The sequence below is a fragment of the Delphinapterus leucas genome, chromosome 7 (genome assembly GCF_059928025.1).
Source record: "Delphinapterus leucas isolate spDelLeu-1000000601 "Yukka" chromosome 7, BTC_Dleu_Yukka2, whole genome shotgun sequence".
Classification (NCBI taxonomy): domain Eukaryota; kingdom Metazoa; phylum Chordata; class Mammalia; order Artiodactyla; family Monodontidae; genus Delphinapterus; species Delphinapterus leucas.
This window is the reverse complement of record NC_143135.1, coordinates 55,155,102-55,176,474: the sequence shown is the minus strand read 5'-3', so window position 1 is coordinate 55,176,474 and position 21,373 is coordinate 55,155,102. Positions and strand designations below refer to the sequence as shown.

General features: G+C 40.6%; 1 protein-coding gene, 1 long non-coding RNA gene and 1 other non-coding gene across 3 annotated transcripts in view; 1 reads left to right on the top strand and 2 right to left on the bottom strand.

Annotated features, from left to right (window-relative positions):
• LOC149748750 (uncharacterized) overlaps window positions 1-2,839 on the bottom strand; it is a 44,132-nt gene extending 41,293 nt beyond the window's left edge. The window contains exon 1 of the long non-coding RNA XR_016393856.1: window positions 2,352-2,839. This is a non-coding gene — a long non-coding RNA (uncharacterized LOC149748750). The remainder of the gene's footprint in view (window positions 1-2,351) is intronic.
• The window catches only part of INTS4 (integrator complex subunit 4), a 112,278-nt gene continuing 93,329 nt past the window's right edge, over window positions 2,425-21,373 (top strand). Inside the window, exons 1-3 of the mRNA XM_022593907.2 lie at window positions 2,425-2,609; window positions 8,291-8,485; window positions 20,918-21,035. Coding sequence (XP_022449615.1) covers window positions 2,556-2,609; window positions 8,291-8,485; window positions 20,918-21,035 — 367 coding nt within the window. The 5' untranslated portion in view covers window positions 2,425-2,555. The remainder of the gene's footprint in view (window positions 2,610-8,290; window positions 8,486-20,917; window positions 21,036-21,373) is intronic.
• LOC115802658 (U6 spliceosomal RNA) lies at window positions 16,894-17,000 on the bottom strand. Its single transcript, XR_004023172.1, has one exon. It is a non-coding gene; the product is annotated as a U6 spliceosomal RNA (small nuclear RNA).

Genomic DNA, 21,373 nt, shown 5'->3' with positions numbered 1-21,373 from the left:
CCTGCTGATGCGGGCAGCAGAGGCCCAGCAGTACGCGGGCCTCTCACTGTTGTGGCCTCTCCCATTGTGGAGCACAGGCTCCAGACGCGCAGGCTCAGCGGCCATAGCTCACAGGCCTAGCCGCTCCGCGGCATGTGGGATCTTCCCAGACCGGGGCACGAACCCGTGTCCCCTGCATCGGCAGGTGGACCCTCAACCACTGCGCCACCAGGGAAGCCCCGTGAACCATACTTTACTGTGCAAAATGTTTCTGCATTATTTCATTCCACTGTCACTACATCTTTGTCAGGCTAGGTGTTAGTGCAATTGTAGTTGAGGCTACTTGTTCATTAAGTGCTAGTCGTAGTGAAATAGGAGGGAAGGGGGCAGGGTGCAACCTTTAAAAGAATGACACGGCCAGGAGTTCCCTGGTGGCCTAGTGGTTAGGATTCTGGGCTTCAACTGCTGTGGCCTGGGTTCAATCCCTGGTCGGAGAACTAAGATCCTGCAAGCCGTGTGGTGCAGCCAAAAAACAAACAAACAAAAAGAATGACATAGCCATTGAGGATATGACATAAACTGGTTAGAATCAACTAGGTCCAAGATGGCAGAAGATTCACCGTCCAGTAGAGCTTGAGCCTCATTATATGCTCATTGTAATACATTAGCATATGCCAAATGACACACCTACAGGCACCTACAGTTCCAAGGCAGACCATAAAAGGCCAAAAAGTGGGCAGTGGCCCAATTCCTGGAAATCCCCATCCCTTCCCCAAAACAGTTGAATAATCCTCCCACTCACTAGCCTATGAAATTACTCAGCCCACAAAAACCATCTACCCCATATTTCAGGGCCTCTCATCTTCTGAGATGGCTCACACTCTGTGGAGTGTGTTTCTCCCACCACTGCTCTCACTTTTTGAGATGGACTGCACTCTGTCTATGGGATGTTGTACCTCTCTAAATAATCCACGTCTTCTGTATCGCATTGCCTCTCGCTGAATTCCTTCTGGGCTGAGACATAAAGAACCTGAGCTTCAGTAAGTCCTGACACCAGGTGAGCAATTTTAATTAAAAGACAGTGGGTTTGAGTCCCAGTCAGAGTTTTGGCTGAGTAAAAGTCCCAGCCCATGGGTTCAAATCCAAGTGTGAGTTTCGGCTGGGTTCAATCCCATCTGAGTTGTGCAGTCTGAAGCTTTGTTGCTTAACCCTTGGCCTCAGAATTCTTTCCACTCTCCCCTAGCTGTCAGAGGATGGCTTGAGTCCTTAAAGGATAGGTAGCTTTTGAACAACTGGAGTGAGAAAGCAGGGAGAAGTACCCTAGGCAGAGGTGGGGGTGGTGGCATCCAGCTTCCTGTAAGCAGGTAGGGTAGGGGGGCCCCAGAGAAAGAACCAGGCATGGTTTTCTTGACATAAGGGAAGCAATTTTTGGCCTAAGCTATTTTGTGACCTAAGCCTGACCACGTTTGTCCTTGAATAGGTCTCGGTAATTAATTAAGTGAAAGAATGCAGGAACAAAGGAAAAGCAGTCGAGAAACAAGTTTCTGGGACTTCCCCAGTGGTCCAGTGGTTAAGACTCAGAGCTTCCACTGTAGGGGGTGCAGGATCGATCCCTGGTTGCGGAACTAATATCCCGCATGCCATGAGCCATGGCAAAAAAAAACACCAAGTTTCTCCCCAAGGCATATACATAACAATCTGATACATGTCTTTGGGTTCTACAGGAACTAAGGCTCCCCACCCAGGTGGAGGATGGAATGATGATGTCGACCCTCCTGACTTCAATCCACTAAAGCCTGGACTCTGTTGACCTCTGCCCCAATTCTACGATGAATTCTCCTCTGCTCAAGCCCCTTCATGAATATGTACGCTTCCTTAGCTTAACGCTTCCCCAATTTTCCTGTTTGGAGAGACAATGCATTGGGGAAGATTCTTTGTTTTCCTTACTTGCTGCAAGTAATATATCCTTCCTTATTCCTAACTTTGGCTTAGTCGTGTCTTTTGGGTTCACTAAGGTGAACCACTTTTCCAGTAATGGCTTGACCAAGAGGAGAGCGCAGGCAACATACAGATGGCAAATACTGTGAACAGCAATGGATGATGCGAACGTCAGTTTAACCTCCTTCCCTTATCTCCTGAGTCAAAATCCTTACACAGCTCCAGGTTTTGTCTCTAGCTCTGGAAAGCTCCACCTCTGCCCTTTACCCGATAGTACTTCCTCCCTCCCTGGGCTCAGTTCCCCCCGCCAGTCTCTCCGTCACTCAGATCAACAGCAAGCTCCCCAAATCCCCCATTGGCTCCTTTAGTCTTTCCCACCCGGCTCCTCCCACCAGAAGCCCCGCCCTCTGCGCTATGCTCTCGCTCTGGCTTACCTTTCTCCGGCGCATGTGGCGTAGGCGACCAAATCCAGCGGCACAGCGACAGGGCAGTCGAGCAGCCGGAAGTGGCCTCTCTTTTCCGGAACCCCACTGCCTTGTGGGACCGTGGCTGGTTCCTCCGGCCTGGGCAGGTTTTCCGGACTCCTGCGCTCCACCTCCCTCCTCGGGTACGGAAGCTGAGAGGGTGCGCGGACGGCCATGGCGGCGCACCTCAAGAAGCGGGTGTACGAGGAATTCACTAAGGTGGTTCAGGTAAGCTCTGGAAGGAAAGGTCCCGGGACCGGTCTGGGGTAGGGGAAGGTTCTCCACGCCCCACGCACTTTGCCAGACCAGACGCCACAAAGCTGGGTTGAATGTCTACTGCTTTGGTAGGCAGCCTCTTTGAGGCTACACTTTAGTGGGCGTGTCGTTTGCCGCTGTTGTTGTCAGCATTAATACGTGCAGTCTGACACTAAAAAATTATTTGAAGAAACAGCGCTTTACAATCTACGAAAATGTCTTTTTCGTTACTTCATTTTATTCGTATTACATTAGCATCCTCGTTTTACAGATGAGGACTTTGAGGCTTCTGGTGGAGTATGAGCCAGTTAGTGGCAAATTGCCTCCCAACTCCCGTTACAAAAAAAGCGCCCAGGGACAAGTTGGCTGTATGCAGAGCTCAAGGGATTGGAAGAGGAGCCTATAGAAATCCTCAAGACCCAGTCAGAGCAGGCGAGGGTCACAGGCTTCATAGGGGTGGAACTTTCCATTGGTGGAACAGTTCACCTAGGGAGGAGGGCAATACCTTCCTCCTTTAGAGTTGTTTAAGGACTGGTGGGCCAAACCCGTGTCAACAGTCAGTGATTCTCCTTGTATTTCCTCATATATATAGCTGAAGTAGAGGTTGATCCCACGTCATACCTTGTGTCGTGCTTCTCAGACTTTGTGTATCCAAATCACCTGGGGTCTTTTTAAAATGTAGATTCTACTCAGTAAGTAAATCGGGCCGGGGAGGTGAAGCAATAATCTGCACTTCTGAGAAGCCCTCAATTGACGCCAGTCAGTGGCATCCTTCCATCCACAGACTTGTGGAGTAGCAAGCTTTAGACCATCCAGCAGGACACTGATCCTTAAACATTTCATTTATTCCTTCAACAAGAGTTTACTGAGTAAAAGAGTGGTTACTACGTATTAGGTATGGTAAAAGGTGCTGAGCTACAAAGTCCAATACAAAGTAGGGTCCCTGTCCTTTAGGAACTCACAGGCGAGTGGGAGATACGGAACGGCATATCTGTGATTGTAGTACAAAGAGGTAATTGCATCGACAAATCAAGTCTTCCTCTTTTTACAGCTACTTGTTTTTTTAAAATAAATTTATTTATTTATTTATCGTTGGCTGCGTTGGGTCTTGGTTGCTGCGCACGGGCTTTTTCTAGTTGCGGCGAGTTGGGGCTACTCCGTTGCGGTGCGCGGGCTTCTCATTGCGGTGGCTTCTCTTGTTGCGAAGCACGGGCTCTAGGCGCGCGGGCTTCAGTAGTTGTGGCACACGGGCTCAGTAGTTGTGATTTGCAGGCTGTAGAGAGCAGGGTCAGTAGTTGTGGTGCACGGGCTTAGTTGCTCCGTGGCGTGTGGGATCCTCCTGGACCAGGGTTCGAACCCGTGTCCCCTGCATTGGCAGGCGGATTCTTAACCACTGCGCCACCAGGGAAGCCCTCCCCACCCTTTTTTTTAACAGCTATTTCTTTTTGTAAAAACTCCCTAGCCAAACTTCCTAGCTCTTTGTGATTTAACAGTATTCCTTCTAGCTGTATCACTGCCTTTTTTGTTTTGTGGACACTTTGTGACGTATTCCCATTGTGTGTAGGGAAGTTAGTTTGCTTCTTATTCTTGTTTTTTTCTGAAAATAACTTTGATATTTACCTTTACACTCTTTTGTTGCCCCTTTTTATGTGAAATTAGTTTTCCTCAACTTTTAAAATGAGTCAACATTCAGGAAAGCTTTCTGACTTCACAGAGCTCCCTCTTCTGTGGCTTGCTTTTTGGCATTTCCTGGCTGTTTCCTTTGCCCCCCTTTTTTAAAAATTGTGGCAAAATATACATAACACAGAATTTATCATTTTAACCATTTTTTAAGTGTAAGTTTCAGTGGCATTAACTACTTTCACTTTGTTGTGAAATGTCACTTCCTTTCTTTCCAGTATTCTGTTGTTCCCCCTTACCAAGACTACTCACCCCTCCTCCAGCATGCCACGTGTTTGCACCTCTCCAAACTTTTGTATCTATTGTCTCCTTTACATAGAACAGATGTCATGCTTCCCTCTCTCTTTGTTCTCCACTCAGTGAACTTATATTTTTGCTTTAGTCTCTCCTCCCCTGCTTCTGTAACACTCATCTATTTGTACTTATCACTGAGTGCTACTATAATTACTAGTGTACATATCTCCCCACCAGTTTGGGCTCCTCGAGGGCAGAGATGATGCGTGGTTCATCTGTGTTCCCTGGATAGACCATAAGGCCTGGCTCATGTTATAGATGTTGAATGATAGCAGATATTGGTCTGTCCTTCTCCTTATATACTCCCTAGGGAAAAAAATCTTTCCAATCTTTTGACCTAACTGCAGCCCAGATAACACCGAAGACCAAATTTGTGTGGAATAGGATGGAAATTGGTAAGGATTTTAAGAGAAGAGCTCCTTTCTTCACTTCATTGTTCATGCATGGTTACCATGGAGTGATGAAATGAGATCTTACTGCTTCTCTTATTTTTCCTCTGCTATGAAGATGAGGGAGAGAGAACTGATATGTATCGAGTGCTTATTATGTGTTTGCACAATAAAGACATTATACTTTAGACTTCTTAAATATCCCTATGATGTAGGTATTGTATTCCTTTTTATAGAAGGAGAAGGCCTCCTCTAGCTAGTAAGTGGTAATTGAACTCAAATTCCTCTGACTTCAAAGCCCTTGGTCTTTTTATCATGCCATGCCACGTTCCTGTCTAGAATAATCCTAGTCTCTTCTCTGTAGAAGTGTAAATTTGTAAAGAGGTGATTGCTCAAGGTATCATTATGATGCATCAAGCGTTAAGGAAAAATTTTTTTTTGAATTTTATTTTATTTTTAATACAGCAGGTTATTAGTTATCTTTTTTATATGTATTAGTGTATATATGTCAATCCCAATCTCCCAATTCATCCCACCACCACCCCTCACCCCTTTCCCCCTTTGGTATCCATACGTTTGTTCTCTGCATCTGTGTCTCCATTTCTGTGTGCAAACTGATTCATCTGTGCCATTTTTCTAGATTCCACATATATGTGTTAATATACGATATTTGTTTTTCTATTTCTGACTTACTTCACTCTGTATGACAGTCTCTAAGTCCATCCATGTCTCTACAAATGACCCAATTTCGTTCCTTATTATGCCTGAGTAATATTCCATTGTATGTATGTACCACATCTTCTTTATCCATTCGTCTGTCTGTGGGCATTTAGGTTGCTTCCATGACCTGGCTATTGTAAATAGTGCTTCAGTGAACATTGGGGTGCATGTGTCTTTGAATTATGGTTTTCTCCAGGTATATGCCCAGTAGTGAGATTGCTGGGTCATATGGTAATTCTATTTTTAGTTTTTTAAGGAAACTCCATACTGTTCTCCATAGTGGCTGTATTAATTTACATTCCCACCAACAGTGCAAGAGGGTTCCCTTTTCTCTACACCCTCTTCAACATTTGTTGCTTGTAGATTTTCTGATGATGCCCATTCTAACTGGTGTGAGGTGATACCTCATGTAGTTTTGATTTGCATTTCTCTAATAATTAGTGATGTTGAGCAGCTTTTCATGTGCTTCTTGCCCATCTGTATGTCTTCTTTGGAGAAATGTCTATTTAGGTCTTCTGCCCATTTTTTGAGTGGGTTGTTTGTTTTTTTAATATTGAGCTGCATGAGCTGTTTATATATTTTGGAGATTAATCCTTTGTCCATTGATTCGTTTGCAAATATTTTCTCCCATTCTGAGGGTTGTCTTTTCATCTTGTTTATAGTTTCCTTTGCTGTGCAAAAGCTTTTTAGTTTCATTAGGTCCCATTTGTTTATTTTTTTCTTAATTTCCATTACTCTAGGAGGTGGTCAAAAAAGAGCTTGCTGTGATTTATGTCAGAGTGTTCTTCCTATGTTTTCCTCTAAGAGTTTTATACTGTCCAGTCTTACATTTAGGTCTTTAATCCATTTTGAGTTTATTTTTGTGTATGGTGTTAGGGAGTGTTCTAATTTCATTCTTTTACCTGTAGCGGTCCAGTTTTCCCAGCACCAGTTATTGAAGAGACTGTCTTTTCTTCATTGTATATTCTTGCCTCCTTTGTTATAGATTAGTCGACCATAGGTGCGCGGGTTTATCTGTGGGTTTTCTATCCTGTTCCACTGACCTATAATTCTGTTATTGTGCCAGTACCATATTGTCTTGATGACTGTAGCTTTGTAGTATAGTCTGAAGTCAGGGAGTCTGATTCCTCCAGCTCTGTTTTTCTTTCTCAAGATTGCTTTGGCTCTTTGGGGTCTTTTGTGTCTCCATACAAATTTTAAGATTTTTTGTTCTAGTTCTGTGAAAAATGCCATTGGTAATTTGATAGGGATTGCATTGAATCTGTAGATTGCTTTGGGTAGTATAGTCATTTTCACAATGTTGATTCTTCCAATCCAAGAACATGGTATATCTCTCCATCTGTTTATGTCATCTTTGATTTCTTTCATCAGTGTCTTGCCGTTTTCTGAGTATAGGTCTTTTACCTCCTTATGTAGGTTTATTCCTAGGTATTTTATTCTTTTTATTGCAATGGTGAATGGGATTGTTTCCTTAATTTCTCTTTCTGATCTTTCATTTTTAGTGTATAGGAATGCAAGTGATTTCTGTGCATTAATTTTGTATCCTACAACTTTACCAAATTCGTTGATTAGCTCTAGTAGTTTTCTGATGATTACTATTGATTACAACTTTTATCTTCTGTTGTGATCTTCTCTATATCTACACACCAGGGCCTTACGTAAGCCCTGGAGTAACAGGTTCCCTTTTACGTGAACTTTTTGGCACTCATCATATGTAACAGATGCATCTAGAATAGTTCTAGTTAGGCACCATCCTTGGGAAAATTGAGAAAATAGTTACTCAGCTAATTTTGTGTGTTCTGTGGTTCAGATGAGGATCCCTGATTGAGTTAGACTAGTGGTAGGTCATCATTTCTGTTTTTTACGGATGATAAAAATGTGAATCATGACATACTTAGAATAGAGCAGCAGAGTTGGAATCAGAGACAACTTCTAATTCCAAATCAATCATTCCGTAAATATTTGTTAAGTAACTGCAGTTTGCTAGGCATATGGCAATGTATTTTTTTCCTATACTGACCATCCTTCTAACAAAGGTAGAATGATTTGGGTGAAAATAGTCATCTGTTATAAGAGGAAGATTTTTTTCCTCAGTGTAAGCTGCAGACCATTCCCATCAGTTGTAGTTTTCTTAGGAGGCAAGGTGAGCCTAGTAAGTGCCTCAGCACAGTCTGAATATTTTTGTCGAATTGAGATTTCTTTTCTAATAAGGAGTGGAGCAGATCCTTTGTGTGTCCTCTTAACCCTAAAGCTACAACAATCCTAAGAGATAGGCAGAACAAAATATTCGTGGACCTACTTTACAGAGAAAGAAACTGAGACTTAGAGAGGTTAAATAACTTGCCCAAAGCTGTAGGAGCTAGTGAAAAGCAAAATTGGGACTCATAGCTTTGTCTCCAGTTGGCTCCTTTCCCAGTTCACAACACTGCTTTTTGTTTAAGCTGGGTCTGTTACCTAAATACATTATTTTGGTATAGGAAAAATTATTTCCATCAAACAAGGTAAAGTTAAATTTGCAACTCTCTGTTTGCAGTCAAGTTTTCATGTTTTATCTTTCCTACCCTCTTGCAGCAACAGCAGGAGGAAATTGCTACTAAGAAACTCCGACTGACAAAACCAAGTAAATCTGCAGCACTCCACATAGATCTGTGTAAGGCTACCTCCCCAGCAGATGCTTTGCAGTACCTGCTTCAGTTTGCCAGGAAGCCTGTGGAGGCAGAAAGTGTGGAGGGAGTAGTCAGGATTCTCTTGGAACATTATTACAAGGTAAGAAGGTCTTGAGTACCTGATGAGAGTGTGTATGGGAGTATGTATAAGAGTTGTATCATGTGTCTGCAGAATAGGTTAATATGCAAAATAAATAATAACGTGTTCATTCAACAGTCTTTTACTGAGTGTCTTCCATGTGCTAGGCACTGTGGATACAGAGATAAAAAAGATCCAAAAGGTCCAAAAAGATCCTATTATCAGAAGCTTTCAGGGGCTTCCCTGGTGGCAGAGTGGGGACACGGGTTCCAGCCCTGGTCTGGGAAGATCCCAGATGCTGTGGAGCAACTAAGCCTGTGCACCACAGCTACTGAAGCCTGCGCACCTGGCGCCCGTGCTCCACAGCAAGAGATGCCACTGCATTGAGAAGCCCATGCACCGCAATGAAGAGTAGCTCCTGCTTGCGGCAACTAGAGAAAGCCCACACGCAGCGACGAAGACCCAATGCAGTCAAAAAAAAAAAAAGGTTACAGTATCTAGATGGAAACAGATGTGAATGATAAAATGCATCAAATTGCTCAGAGTACTGAGAGTGCATTGGAGCACAAAGGAGGAGTTAACTTCAACCTCTCATTCTGCTGTTACTGCTTTAATTCAAGGCCCTCATATCTAACTGCAATAGCCCTTTTTTTTTTTTTTAACTTTTTTAGCTAAGTGGCATTTTATTTCTCTATTTTCATGGGTTAGAAAAAACCATCAATCATGCATAGTTAAATAGAGGAAATATTTTAAGCAGAAAATGAAATTTGCAAAATGGTTTATTTTTCAGTTTTTATTTGTAGGTAAGATCTGAAGTAAAAGAAGAAATAATTTTCAAATATTTGAATCACAGATGACTTCAGATTTTAAACTTTAGTATGAAAATTATTGAGCTTATAGAAAAGTAGAGAATACTGTATGAACTGCCAAATACCCATCTTTGGGATTAAATAGTTATTAATATTTTGTCGAATTTGCTCAGTTTGTTTTCCTGAAGTTTTTTTTAAAGTATCATAATATTTTTCCCTAAATAGTTCAGTAAATACCTCTTACAAAGGGACACTTAAAAAATATAACCATCTAAGCATCTCAAGTAAAATTAACGTCATCTAACAAATAGTCCATATTCACATTTCTCTAGTTGTTCCCCAAATATCTTGTTATAGTTGATTTGTTCAAATCGAAATGCAAACTGTCTCCACACATGGCATTTGCTTTTTTAAAAATCTAGAACAATTTTTATTATTTTGGTGACATTGACCTGTTAAAGAAATTTGGTCAGTTGTTTTGTAAAATGCCTTGTTTTCTATAACACTATGTTAGTTCCTGTTACACAGTATAGTGATTCAGTATTTCCATACATTTCAAAATGTTCACCACAATAAGTTGAGTTATGATTTGTCACCATACAAAATATTAAATAGTTATTGACTATATTCCCCACCCTGTACATTTCATACCCATGACTCATTTATTTTGCAACTGGAAGTTTATATCTCTTAATCTTCCTCACCTATTTCTCTCCTCCCCCCCAACCCCTTCCCCTCTGGCAAACACCTGTGTATCTCGATATCTATGACTCTCTTTCTGTTTTGTTATGTTTATTCATTTGTTTTGTTTTGTTGATTCCACATGTAACTGAAATCATACGGTGTTTGTCTTTCTCTGACTTATTTCACTTAGCATAATACCCTCTCGGTCCATCCATGTTGTCGCAAATGGCAAGGTTTCATTCTTTTTTTATGGCTGAGTAATATTCCATTGTATATATAAATCACGTCTTCTTTATCCATTCATTTATTGATGGGCACTTAACGTTGCTTCCGAATCTTGGCTGTGATAATGCTGCAACAAACATAAGGGTGCGTATATCTTTTGGAATTAGTATTTTTGTTTTCTTCTGATAAATACCCAGGGGTGGAATTGCTGGACTGTATGGAATTTCGTTTTCAACTTTTTGTTATGGAACATTTCAAATATGTATACAATTAGAGAGAATAGTTTAATTCCCATGTACGCATTACCCAGCTTCAACAATTATCATTTTATGTCTAAATTTGTTTTATTCCCACCCCCACTCCTACTGTCCACTTCCATTTCCTCCACTCTCACCCTCTACCAGATTCTTGTGAAAACAAATTCCTGGCATCGTATCATTTTATTCATAAATTTCAGTTTATATCTCTAAACAATAAAGACTCTTTTTAAAAACATAATCACAATACCGTTACCATGTCTAAAAGAAAAATTGGACTCAGGCATTCTGATGTCAGACCCCAAGCTCTTTAACCAGGCCATGCTACGTGCATTAGTCTAGCAGATTCTAGCCCCAGAGGAAAGGAGGAGGGATGATAAATGGGTCCAGTTCTAGATTGATGACTATAGTGTTTTTTTATTCTTCTATTTTATACAGAAATGTGGTATCTTGTATTTTAGTAGATAACTACTTGGGCTTCTGCTTTTCTCATCCAAGGTTTTCTGTAGCTGAACTTGTTAATATTTCACATGAGGGGTTCTTCACTTATACTACTGTGTTAGTTGCTGTGGAGGATGTTGGGAACTGTGAGACATGTTCTTTGTCCTTTAAGGGCCAGTAGTATAGTTGGTAGATCAAATAATATATGTGATATATAGATGGTAAGGGCTTGAGTTATTCATTTGTTTATTTTTTTCATTCACTCTAAGTGTTCTGAATTCTAATTCTGTGCCAGGCCTTGTGCTTCATGTTGATGATACAGAGATTAATATATGATCCCTAATCTGAGTCTAGTTGGGTAGATTAGACAAAAAATGGATAATAATACAATGTTATAGGTGCTACGAAATCTGAGACAGGTTATGATATAACTTTAAAGAAGAGGGTAATCAATTGTACTTGGGAGCACGGGCCTAGAAGGGCATTATAGAGTAGTGATGCTTGAGATGAATCTTAATCAGATTATGGGCAGTTGGAAAGTAGGAGGAAAGACGTTTTAGAAAGAAGGAGCAATTGTGAGCAAAGGCATCGAGATGTGAAATAACTTATCACGTTAGAAGAAATACAGGTAGTTTGGCTGGTGTAGATTTTATTTTATTTTATTACTTTTTAAATTAATTAATTATTTTTGGCTGCGTTGGGTCTTTGTTGCTGTGCGTGGGCTTTCTCTAGTTGCGGCGAGCGGGGGCTACTCTTCGTTGTGGTGCATGGGCTTCTCATTGCGGTGGCTTCTCTTGTTGCGGAGCACAGGCTCTAGGCCCACGGGCTTCAGTAGTCATGCCATTTGGGTTCAATAGTGTGGCTTGCGGGCTCTAGAGCTCAGACTCAGTAGAGCTCAGGCTCAGTAGTTGTGGCACACGGGCTTAGTTGCTCCATGGCATGTGGGATCTTCCCGGACCAGGGCTCGAACCCGTGTCTCCTGCATTGGCAGGCGGATTCTTAACCACTGCGCCACCAGGGAAGTCCCTGGTGTAGATTTTAAATTGAGAACTCTTTACTTTAGACTAGAAATCTTGTCTAATGGAAGGTTCTTGTATTCTACCTTGGGGGTTTTTGTTTTAGACATGTCACTCTTGGGGGCGGTATGGAGGATGGAGGAACTGAATGAGGGCAAGACGGGAGTTAGGGTGACCAACTAGGAGACTGATAAGTCTACAGCAAGATGAGGAAAGCCTGAACAAGGACAGTTTTAATGTGAGAAGAGCAATTATTAGAGAGGCCTTTCCCCAAGGCAGTTTTAAGCTTAGGCATGAAGGGTACCAGGGGATAATTTCAGAAAGTAGAAGAACTTGAGTAAAGTATCTAGATGAAGAAAGAATGTTACTAGGTCAGATACTCTTTTGCCTCCTTGCCTTCCTCTTATCTGCTAGACTTAGTACTTCTGTTTTCTGTGCTGCTCCCTTGTGTTTGGAGGTCTGTGACTCCATTCCAGACCATGGAAAGGCTATGTATCTTTTCTGTCCTCTTTCACTGCAGAATTAGGGTATTTGACTAATCTATTGTCTCTGAAAGACAGTTACTTGATTTGATGATGTTATTTTAATGATTTGAAGTCCATAAAGAATTGGCTTTTATTTGTGTTCAAAACTGAATTTGGTATCTCCCTTCATTCTCCAGTTTACCTTATAGCAAGAAATGTACCACCAACAATATAGACCCTTAAATCAGAAACCCAAGAAGGATCCTAAATATAACCCTCACCCTTTCCTCTCTCCATATTCCCTTCCTCACCAACTCATGTTGATTTTACCTTCTAAGTATCTCTTAAGTCCATCACCTCTCTGTTTCCATTACCTCAGTAATATAAACAGCTGTCATATTTTAAATTTATTATTATTATTTTTTAATTTTTTGGCTGCACCACACAGCATCAGGATCTTAGTTCCCCAACCGGGGATCGAACCCGCACCCTCTGCAGTGGAAGTGCAGAGTCTTAACCGCTGGACTGCCAGGGAAGTCCCAACTATCATATTTTTAAGCTTTATTATGAAATATAACATGTAGAGAATACGTAGAAAAACCTCATATAGCCTATTGATCAACATGAACACCGTATGTGACTACCATCCGGGTCAAGAAATGGAATATAATCAGCCTCCCATAGGCCCCCTCAAAACTCCTTCTAATTATTTCTCCCCCCTTTCCCAAAGATAACCACTACTATCCTGACTTTCGGGGTAAAAAATTCCTTTAAAAAATTTTTTTACCATTTAAACTTGTACTAAATACAGATTTATTTGGTAAAAAAACCCCACTCCTTTCCTTCCTTCCTTCCTCTTTCCCTCCCTCCCTCTCTGTATGTATCTTTTTTTGTGGGACTTTTGCTCAAAATTCTGTGAGATTTATCTATATTATTAACTGTAGCTGTAGTTCATTCATTTTTACTACAGTATAAGATTTCGGGCTTCCCTGGTGGCACAGTGGTTGAGAGTCCACCTGCCGATGCAGGGGACACGAGTTCATGCCCCGGTCCGGGAGGATCCCACATGCCGCGGAGCGGCTGGGCCCATGAGCCGTGGCCGCTGAGCCTGCGCGTCCGGAGCCTGTGCTCCGCAACGGGAGAGGCCACAACAGTGAGAGGCCCGCGTACCGCAAAAAAAAATAGATTTCATTGTATGAGTATACCATAATTTATTTATTCATTCTATTATTGATGGACATTTAGACTGTTTCCAGTTTTTAGCTATTATAAGAAATATTACCACAGACATTTTTATACAAGTCTCTTGGTGTGCATGGCTTGCATTTCTGTGTAGTATATACCCTGGAGTGGAATTACTGAGCCAACTGTTTTCCAAAGTGGTAATACCAGTTTACACTCGTATTAGCACTGTGTGAGAGTTCCACTTGTTCCACATACTTTCCAATAGCTGCAATTGATTTTCTTCTTTTTTTTTTTTAAAGTAAATTTATTTATTTATTTTTGGCTGTGTTGGGTCTTCGTTTCTGCGCGAGGGCTCTCTCCAGTTGCGGCGAGCGGGGGCCACTCTTCATCGCAGTGCGCGGGCCTCTCACTATCGCGGCCTCTCTTGTTGCAGAGCACAGGCTCCAGACGCGCAGGCTCAGTAGTTGTGGCTCACGGGCCTAGTTGCTCCGCGGCATGTGGGATCCTCCCAGACCAGGGCTCGAACCCGTGTCCCCTGCATTGGCAGGCAGATTCTCAACCACTGTGCCACCAGGGAAGCCCGATTTTCTTCATTTTGACAATTCCTGTGGATGTGTAGTCACTGTGGCTTTAATTTGCATTTCTTAGATTACTATAAAGGGGAGCAACTTTAATACGTTTAACTGGATATTCTTTTGGGTAATACCTATGTATGTCTCTTGCCTATTTTACAAATTTTTTTTTTTTCCCTTATTGCTTTGTGGGAATTCTTTATATTCTGGGTACAAGTTCTTTGGTTATACATGTTACAAATATCTTCTCCCTTTTTAGTCCCTTAATGTTGTATTTTGATGAAAATAAGTTCTTAATGTAACCCAATTTGACAGTCTTTTGAGTTATATTTTGTGCTTTTCTTGTCTGATTGATATAAGAAGGGTTTACCTACCCTGAGCTCATTAAGACATTTTGCTACATTATTATTAGAAGCTTATTATTTGTTTTTCATACGTGGAATTGATTTGTGTGTGTGATGCTTTGGTGTATGGAAGTCCAAATGTCCCAGCACCATTTATTGAAAAGAATGTCTTTTCCCCATTGTTTTGCAGTACCACCTTTCTGGTAAATTAAGTGTCTGTATATGGGTGGGTATGTTTCAGGGCTGTCTCTTCTACTGTTCCATTTGTCTATTCTTATGCCAATACCATGCTGTCTTAGCATAACATTATAATAAATCTTGACATCTGGTAGGACAACTTCTCCCACCTTCCTCTTCTTTAAGAATATATTAATTGTTCTTGGTCTTTTAATTTCTTTATAAATTTTGAGCCGGACCAGGGCTCGAACCCATGTTCCCTGCATTGGCAGGCGGATTCTTAACCACTGCACCACCAGGCAAGTCCTTTTGTACATCTTTTTGTTAGTTATTCCTAGATAGTTAATATTTTGTTATTGTAAATGATATGTTTAAAAAATTTTATTTTCTAACAGTACAGAATGGATATTCAGAAATGCAATTGATTTTTGCTTATTAAATCCTATATCTAACAACCTTGCTAAGCTCATTTAACAATTTTAATAAATTATGTGTAGATTTTGGATTCTTTACAAATAATCATATCAGCATATAACGGCTTTGTTTGATATTAATATTATGATACCAACTATCTCTTGATTAAAGTTTGCATGGTATACCTATTTCTACTTTTTATTTTCCTCTTTTTTATAACATTTTATTTTATGACCCATGTAAAAAACATGTAGTTAGTTTTTTAAAAATTTCACTTGACAGTGTTTGTTTTTCAATTGGAGCATTTTAGTTCATTAAATTTAATGTGTTTATTGATATATGCCAGTTTAAATCTACCCTCTTATTAAATGCCTTCTATTTGTCTTACCTGCTCAGTGTTCTTTTCTTTTCCCTCATTTCTTGCCATCTTTTGCATTGACTCTTTTAAAAAAATTCTCTCCTCCACCCCTTTTTTATTAGCTTGGGAGTTATACATTCTTTTACACTTCTTTTACTGGTTATAACCTAGCTATTACATGAATTCTTGACTGATCAAAGTCAAGTGTTAAATGGTACAGTTTCTATTTTGAACAATGTGAGGACTTTAACTTCATTTATCCACCTTCCTGACTTACATGTGTGAATGAAGTTTTATGGTTTAATTCTCCATTTTTCACTCTGGAAGACATTGTTATTTTCTACAGGCAATATTCATTTAAGTTTACCTGTGTATTTATCATTTACCCACATGTATTTATCATTGCTTTTCTTTCCTTCTTGTATCTGTGACTGTTTATTCACCTGGGATTATTTTCCTTTTGGCTGATGAATACCCTCTGATATTTCCATTTATTGTGAGTTTACTGGTGGCACTCAGTGACAAATTCTTTGTGTTTGTATGTATGGAAAAGTTTTAAGTTTTACGTCCATTCTTTTTTTTTTTGGCCATGCTGCATGGTTTGTGGGATCTTAGTTCCCCAACCAGCCCCTGAACCTGGGCCACAGCAGTGAAAGTGCTGAGTCCTAACCACTGAGCTGCCAGGGAATTCCCTTTACGTTCCTTCTTTTTTTTTTTTTTTTAATTTATTTTATTTTACTTTATTTATTTTTGGCTGCTTTGGGTCTTTGTTGCTGTGCATAGGTTTTTCTCTAGTTGTGGCAAGTGGGGGCTACTCTTCGTTGCGGTGCGTGGGCCTCTTATTGCGTTGGCTTCTCGTTGTGGAACACGGGCTATAGGTGCTCGGGCTTCAGTAGTTGTGGCTCACAGGCTCTAGAGCACAGGCTCAGTAGTTGTGGTGCATGGGCTTAGTTGCTCCATGGCATGTGGGATCTTCCTGGACCAGGGCTTGAACCAGTGTCCCCTGCATTGGCAGGTGGATTCTTAACCACTGTGTCACCAGGGAAGCCCCTACCTCCCTTCTTGAATGATGTTTTTGCTGTGTGTAGAATTTTAGATTGGCTGTTTTTCTTTATTTGTTTGTTTGTTTTTAGTATTTTAAATATATCATTGTATTGTTTCCGTTGAGAAGTCACACACATATGTTTTTCTTTTTGGCATCCGTAATACTATTCTAGTTTTCCTTAGCGGGAAGGTTGTTCTGTATTATCTAGCCTGCCCCTAACGTGAGAGTCTTGGCATTGCCTTTTGCTGGACTATAGCGGTATACTCTTTTTTTTTTTTTTTTTTTTCGCGTATTAAGTTTTATTTAATTTATTAAAAGAATGAATGGAAAGATGAATAATTCTTTGGAACCATTCAGATTCTTTTGCTGTTCTATAATTTTTTAAATCAAATACTCCTTTTTTTATTTTTCGCTGCTCAAAGGATTAAATTTTTTTTCAGAAATATGGAATGCTTCATGAATTTGTATGTCATCCTTGCATGGGAGCCATGCAAATTTTCTCTCTATTGTCCCAGTTTTAGTATATGTGCTGCCAAAGCAAGCACCGCAATTACTCTTAATTTGTCTCTCTGGCTACTTTTGCCCCTTCCAATCCAATCATTATATTGAGGCTGGTTTGGTATTTCAGAAATTTGAATCTGTTTATGTCACTCTCCTCGTTATAGTTATTCAAAGGATTTTTATTGTTCTTAGGACAAAGACTATTCATTTGTTTATTCAACAGTGAACAAATATGTATTGAATTCCTGCTACCTTCTGGGCACTATCAGAGACACTTGCCATAATTCTCAAAAAGTTGTGGCACCTGCTTGCCTCTGTAGCCGCATTTCATGGTAGTCTACATTTTAGCCACATTGCCCCCTTTTTCAGTTCTGGAAGCTGTGGTGTTCTTTCATGACTGAGAGCATTCATTTATTCTTTTCTCTCTGCCTCAAATTAAAGTCTGTGTTTGTTATATGCTTTCATAGAACTCTTTATTTTTCCTTTACAGTACAACTTTGTAATTATGTATTTGGACATTACTTGACAATTGTCTGCCTTGCCCATTAAAACTTAAAGTTCCATGAGGGCAGTGTATCCCCATGGCCAAACACAGTGGCTCCTTGTAAGTACTCAGGAAATCCTGTTGAACAGATGATGGATGAATTATTTAATTCACTGAGTGAATTAAGTAGGACACGTGGCTTTTCCTTTTCCTATACTCTTCCCTTTATTTTTATCAGAATGTACGAAGTGCTTTCTGGGCATTCTGCTTGTCACTTTAGCAGTTCACAGGTTGGTTGGGGAAACAGACACAATCACATAATACACTATGATAATTACAGTGCACTGGTGAGGGGCATGATACAGGGTTGCACCAGGCTGCTTGGGTGGTCCAAGGGGAAGGGCACTCTTGTCCAGTTCAGGCATCAGAGACAAACTTCCTGGGGTTGCTGATACCTGAGGGGCAGGAGGGAGTGGCTGTGGGAGGCAGGGAGAGCAATTTAGGCAGAGGAGCAATCTGAGCAGAAGTACAGGAACTTGAAGCCTCATGGCATCAAGCTTGGTGGGGAATTGTGGGAGCTGACATACAGGACAGTCTTGGCAGGCCGTTGTGGCATGCTCAGCAGCTCAGGCTTCTTTCCATAGGAAACTGGAAGCTTTTGAAGGGTTATGAATGTTTGTGTGGAGTTTTAAATTTAACATTCTTTTAAAAACCCCAACTGTAGCATTTATTGTAACAAATTCAAGCAGTATAGAAGTGTATAAAATAAAGAATGAGACTTGCCTCTGCAAATAAAAAAGTTAGAAAACAAAATACACTCTCCAGAGAATACTCTGGAGAGAATCACTGTAACAGATATGTATGCATTCTTAAATGCAGCATTTCAGAATCTTCCATATTCTGGGTTTGCAACATTCTTCTGCCTGGAATGCTGCTTCCCTAAAACTTCCTATTGCTCTCTGTCTCACTCAGTTAAGTGTCCGTTCAAAAGTCAAATCCTTAGAGTGGACTTTCCTCACTGTCCTGTCTATAACAGCCTCTCCACATTAGTCTTTAACCTCTTACACACGTCGTTTTTCTTCAGAATGCTTACCATATGAAATTACATATTTTCTTTTGCCAGTCTTTATTTTTAAATTTTTTATTCTTTTTGGCCGAGCCAGACGGCTTGCACGATCATAGTTCCCCGACCAGGGATTGAACCTGGGCCCATGGCAGTGAAAGCACCAAGTCCTAACCCCTGGACCACCAGAGGATTCCCTCTTTTGCCAGTCCTATCCACTTGAATATAAGCGCTATGAGAGCAGGGATTGCTTCTGTTTTATTCACCGTTGTATCCCCAGCAGCTAGAATGATGCTCGGCACATAGTAGGTACTTCTTGAATGTTTGTTGAATGAGTAAATTAATTTGCATTTTAAATAGAATAAGTACTTTCATGTGATTTTTCTAAAAAGTTAACTTTTTTTTTTTTGTAAATTTACAAACATACACAAAAGGAGAGAAAATAATATGAGCCTTCCAGTGTTCCTCATCCAGCTTCAACAATTATCAACATTTTGCTCTTCTTGTTTGGTTCATTCCCCTACTTTTTTGGGGGTGGGGCAAATCCCAGACAACATATCATTTTACCTATAAACACTTAATTATCTGTGTTTAACAAATTAGGACTTTTTTTAGGACTTAAAAAAAATGACACTTAACAATAATCCTTAATAGTGTATAATACCTAGTCCATGTTCAGCTTTCACTGATTGTCTTAAAGTCTTTTTACAGTTGGTTTGTTTGAGCAAGATTCACACATTGCATTTGGTTAGTTTAGCTGTCCTTTTCAGTTTCTTTTAATCTATAGCATTCCCTCCCCCCACCACCTTTTCTTTCCCATGATATTTATTGTTTAAAAACTAGGCATTTTACCCATGGAATTTCCCATATTCTGGGCTTGGTGATTGCATCCTTATTTTTCACGTGTTTTTTATTTGCTCTTTATGGTACCTATCGGAGTATCATATTCATAGGGATTCAGTTCAGGTTTTATTACCCTCCACATGAAAGGACTGATGATCATAGAGGAAGGAAGGAGGGGCATTAATATTTGATTGCCTTCTGTATGCCCATTTCTGTGTGAGTTGTTTTCCTCTCAGTAGCCGTTTGAGGTTGTTATTAGCCCCATTTCACAGATGAGGCTTAGGAAGTTAATTAGCCTGTTCAAGACATATAGCTATTACATAGTGAGTCCAGGCTTCACACCTCAATCTGGCCAATTTCAAAGCCCTTTCTCCTTCTGCTGCACTCCACAGCTTAAGTTCCCAAGAAAATGACTTTCCCAAGGTTGAACTTATGGTAAGTGGTGTGCCAGGATTCAGGGTCTTCTGACTGCATATCTTTTGTCCCTTCTCCTGCTTCAGGCTGCCTTGTTCTACCCAGTTACCTCCTTAGAAACTGGGGTCACATCTAGAAGGCACTTCATCTTTTGAGCATCCATTTAAGTAATTTTGTCCTTGGGACAGAAATGCTTGCTTAATCTTAGCATTGGCAAGGTACTTTTTTTTTTTTTCATTTTACCTATGTTTATTGAACATCTGTCTACTTAGTGCCAGATATTGTGCTACATACTTGCGATATGGTGATGAACAAAAAGACATGTTCCTTTCGGTCTTTGGGGGAAGTTTCTCACCCTAGGAATCTTGGTGCAAATTAGAGACCACCTCCCGATATTGAAGCTAAATGGGCCACGCTAACTCATGTCTTAGTCTCTCTTGCCCTGGGCCCCAGACCCAGGACCTAGACCCAGACAATGATTCACCTGCCCCAGACTTTTCTTTAAAATATTTATTTATTTATTTATTTGGCTGCACCGGGTCTTACTTGTGGCACACGGGATCTTTGTTGCTGCATGCAGGATTTTTAGTTGCGTCATGTGGGATCTAGTTCCCTGACCAGGGATTGAACCCGGGCCCCCTGCATTGGGAGCACAGTCTTAACCACTGGACCACCTGGGAAGTCCCATCACCTGCCCCAGACTTCTGATCAGGATCTGGTGATCCAAAAAAACACAGGTAGAACGAAAACTTCTTTCTGGTGATAGCAGTAGTAGCTGCAGCACCCAATTTCTGGGGCTCCAAAAACAGTGGTGCTGACAGCAGTGTTGAGTGCCCAGTGCTGGCAGTGTTGGTGGTCCAAGTTGCTGCAACTCATGTCTAATGTTACTGCAGAGTGGAGGAAAGGTACTTTTAATCCCAAAAGCACACATCTCATTAGAAGTTAATGACATCAGGAAGGCATAAAATATTCCCATTCACTTTGCAGTATTTAGGTGTAACATACAGATTGAGAAAAACTTTCTGCCCCCAAAGCATATAAAGTTAATTTTTCAGAAATAAAGCTTAAGAAATACTTGTTGAGACTGTTTTGAGATATTAGTTTCCCATGTTCCTGAGAGTAGAGCATCAGTGTAACAATAGCTTCTTTTGTTTCAGGAGAATGATCCATCTGTGAGACTGAAAATTGCATCATTGTTGGGTTTACTGTCAAAGACTGCAGGATTTTCACCAGACTGCATTATGGATGATGCCATTAACATCCTGCAGAATGAAAGTAAGTTGCAATTTAAAAGCTATATAGGGAATTCCCTGGCTGTCCTGTGGTTAGGACTGAGCTGCCACTGAAGGGGGCATGGGTTTGATCCCTGGTTGGGGAACTAAGACCCCATATGCTGCAGGCCTGGCCAGAAAAAAAGAAAAAGCTGTATAATTAGATCAGAAATCTTTAGTTCCTTTTGTATACAATGTAGAACAAAATTTTGTTGTGTTGGTGGTTATTGAAAAGGAATTTGAGGATGATTCAATAAAACCACGTACATATATTTACACTAGAGTTAAAATACAGGTTTATCTCTTAATAGCTATCATTTATTGATCTCTACTAAGTGCCAT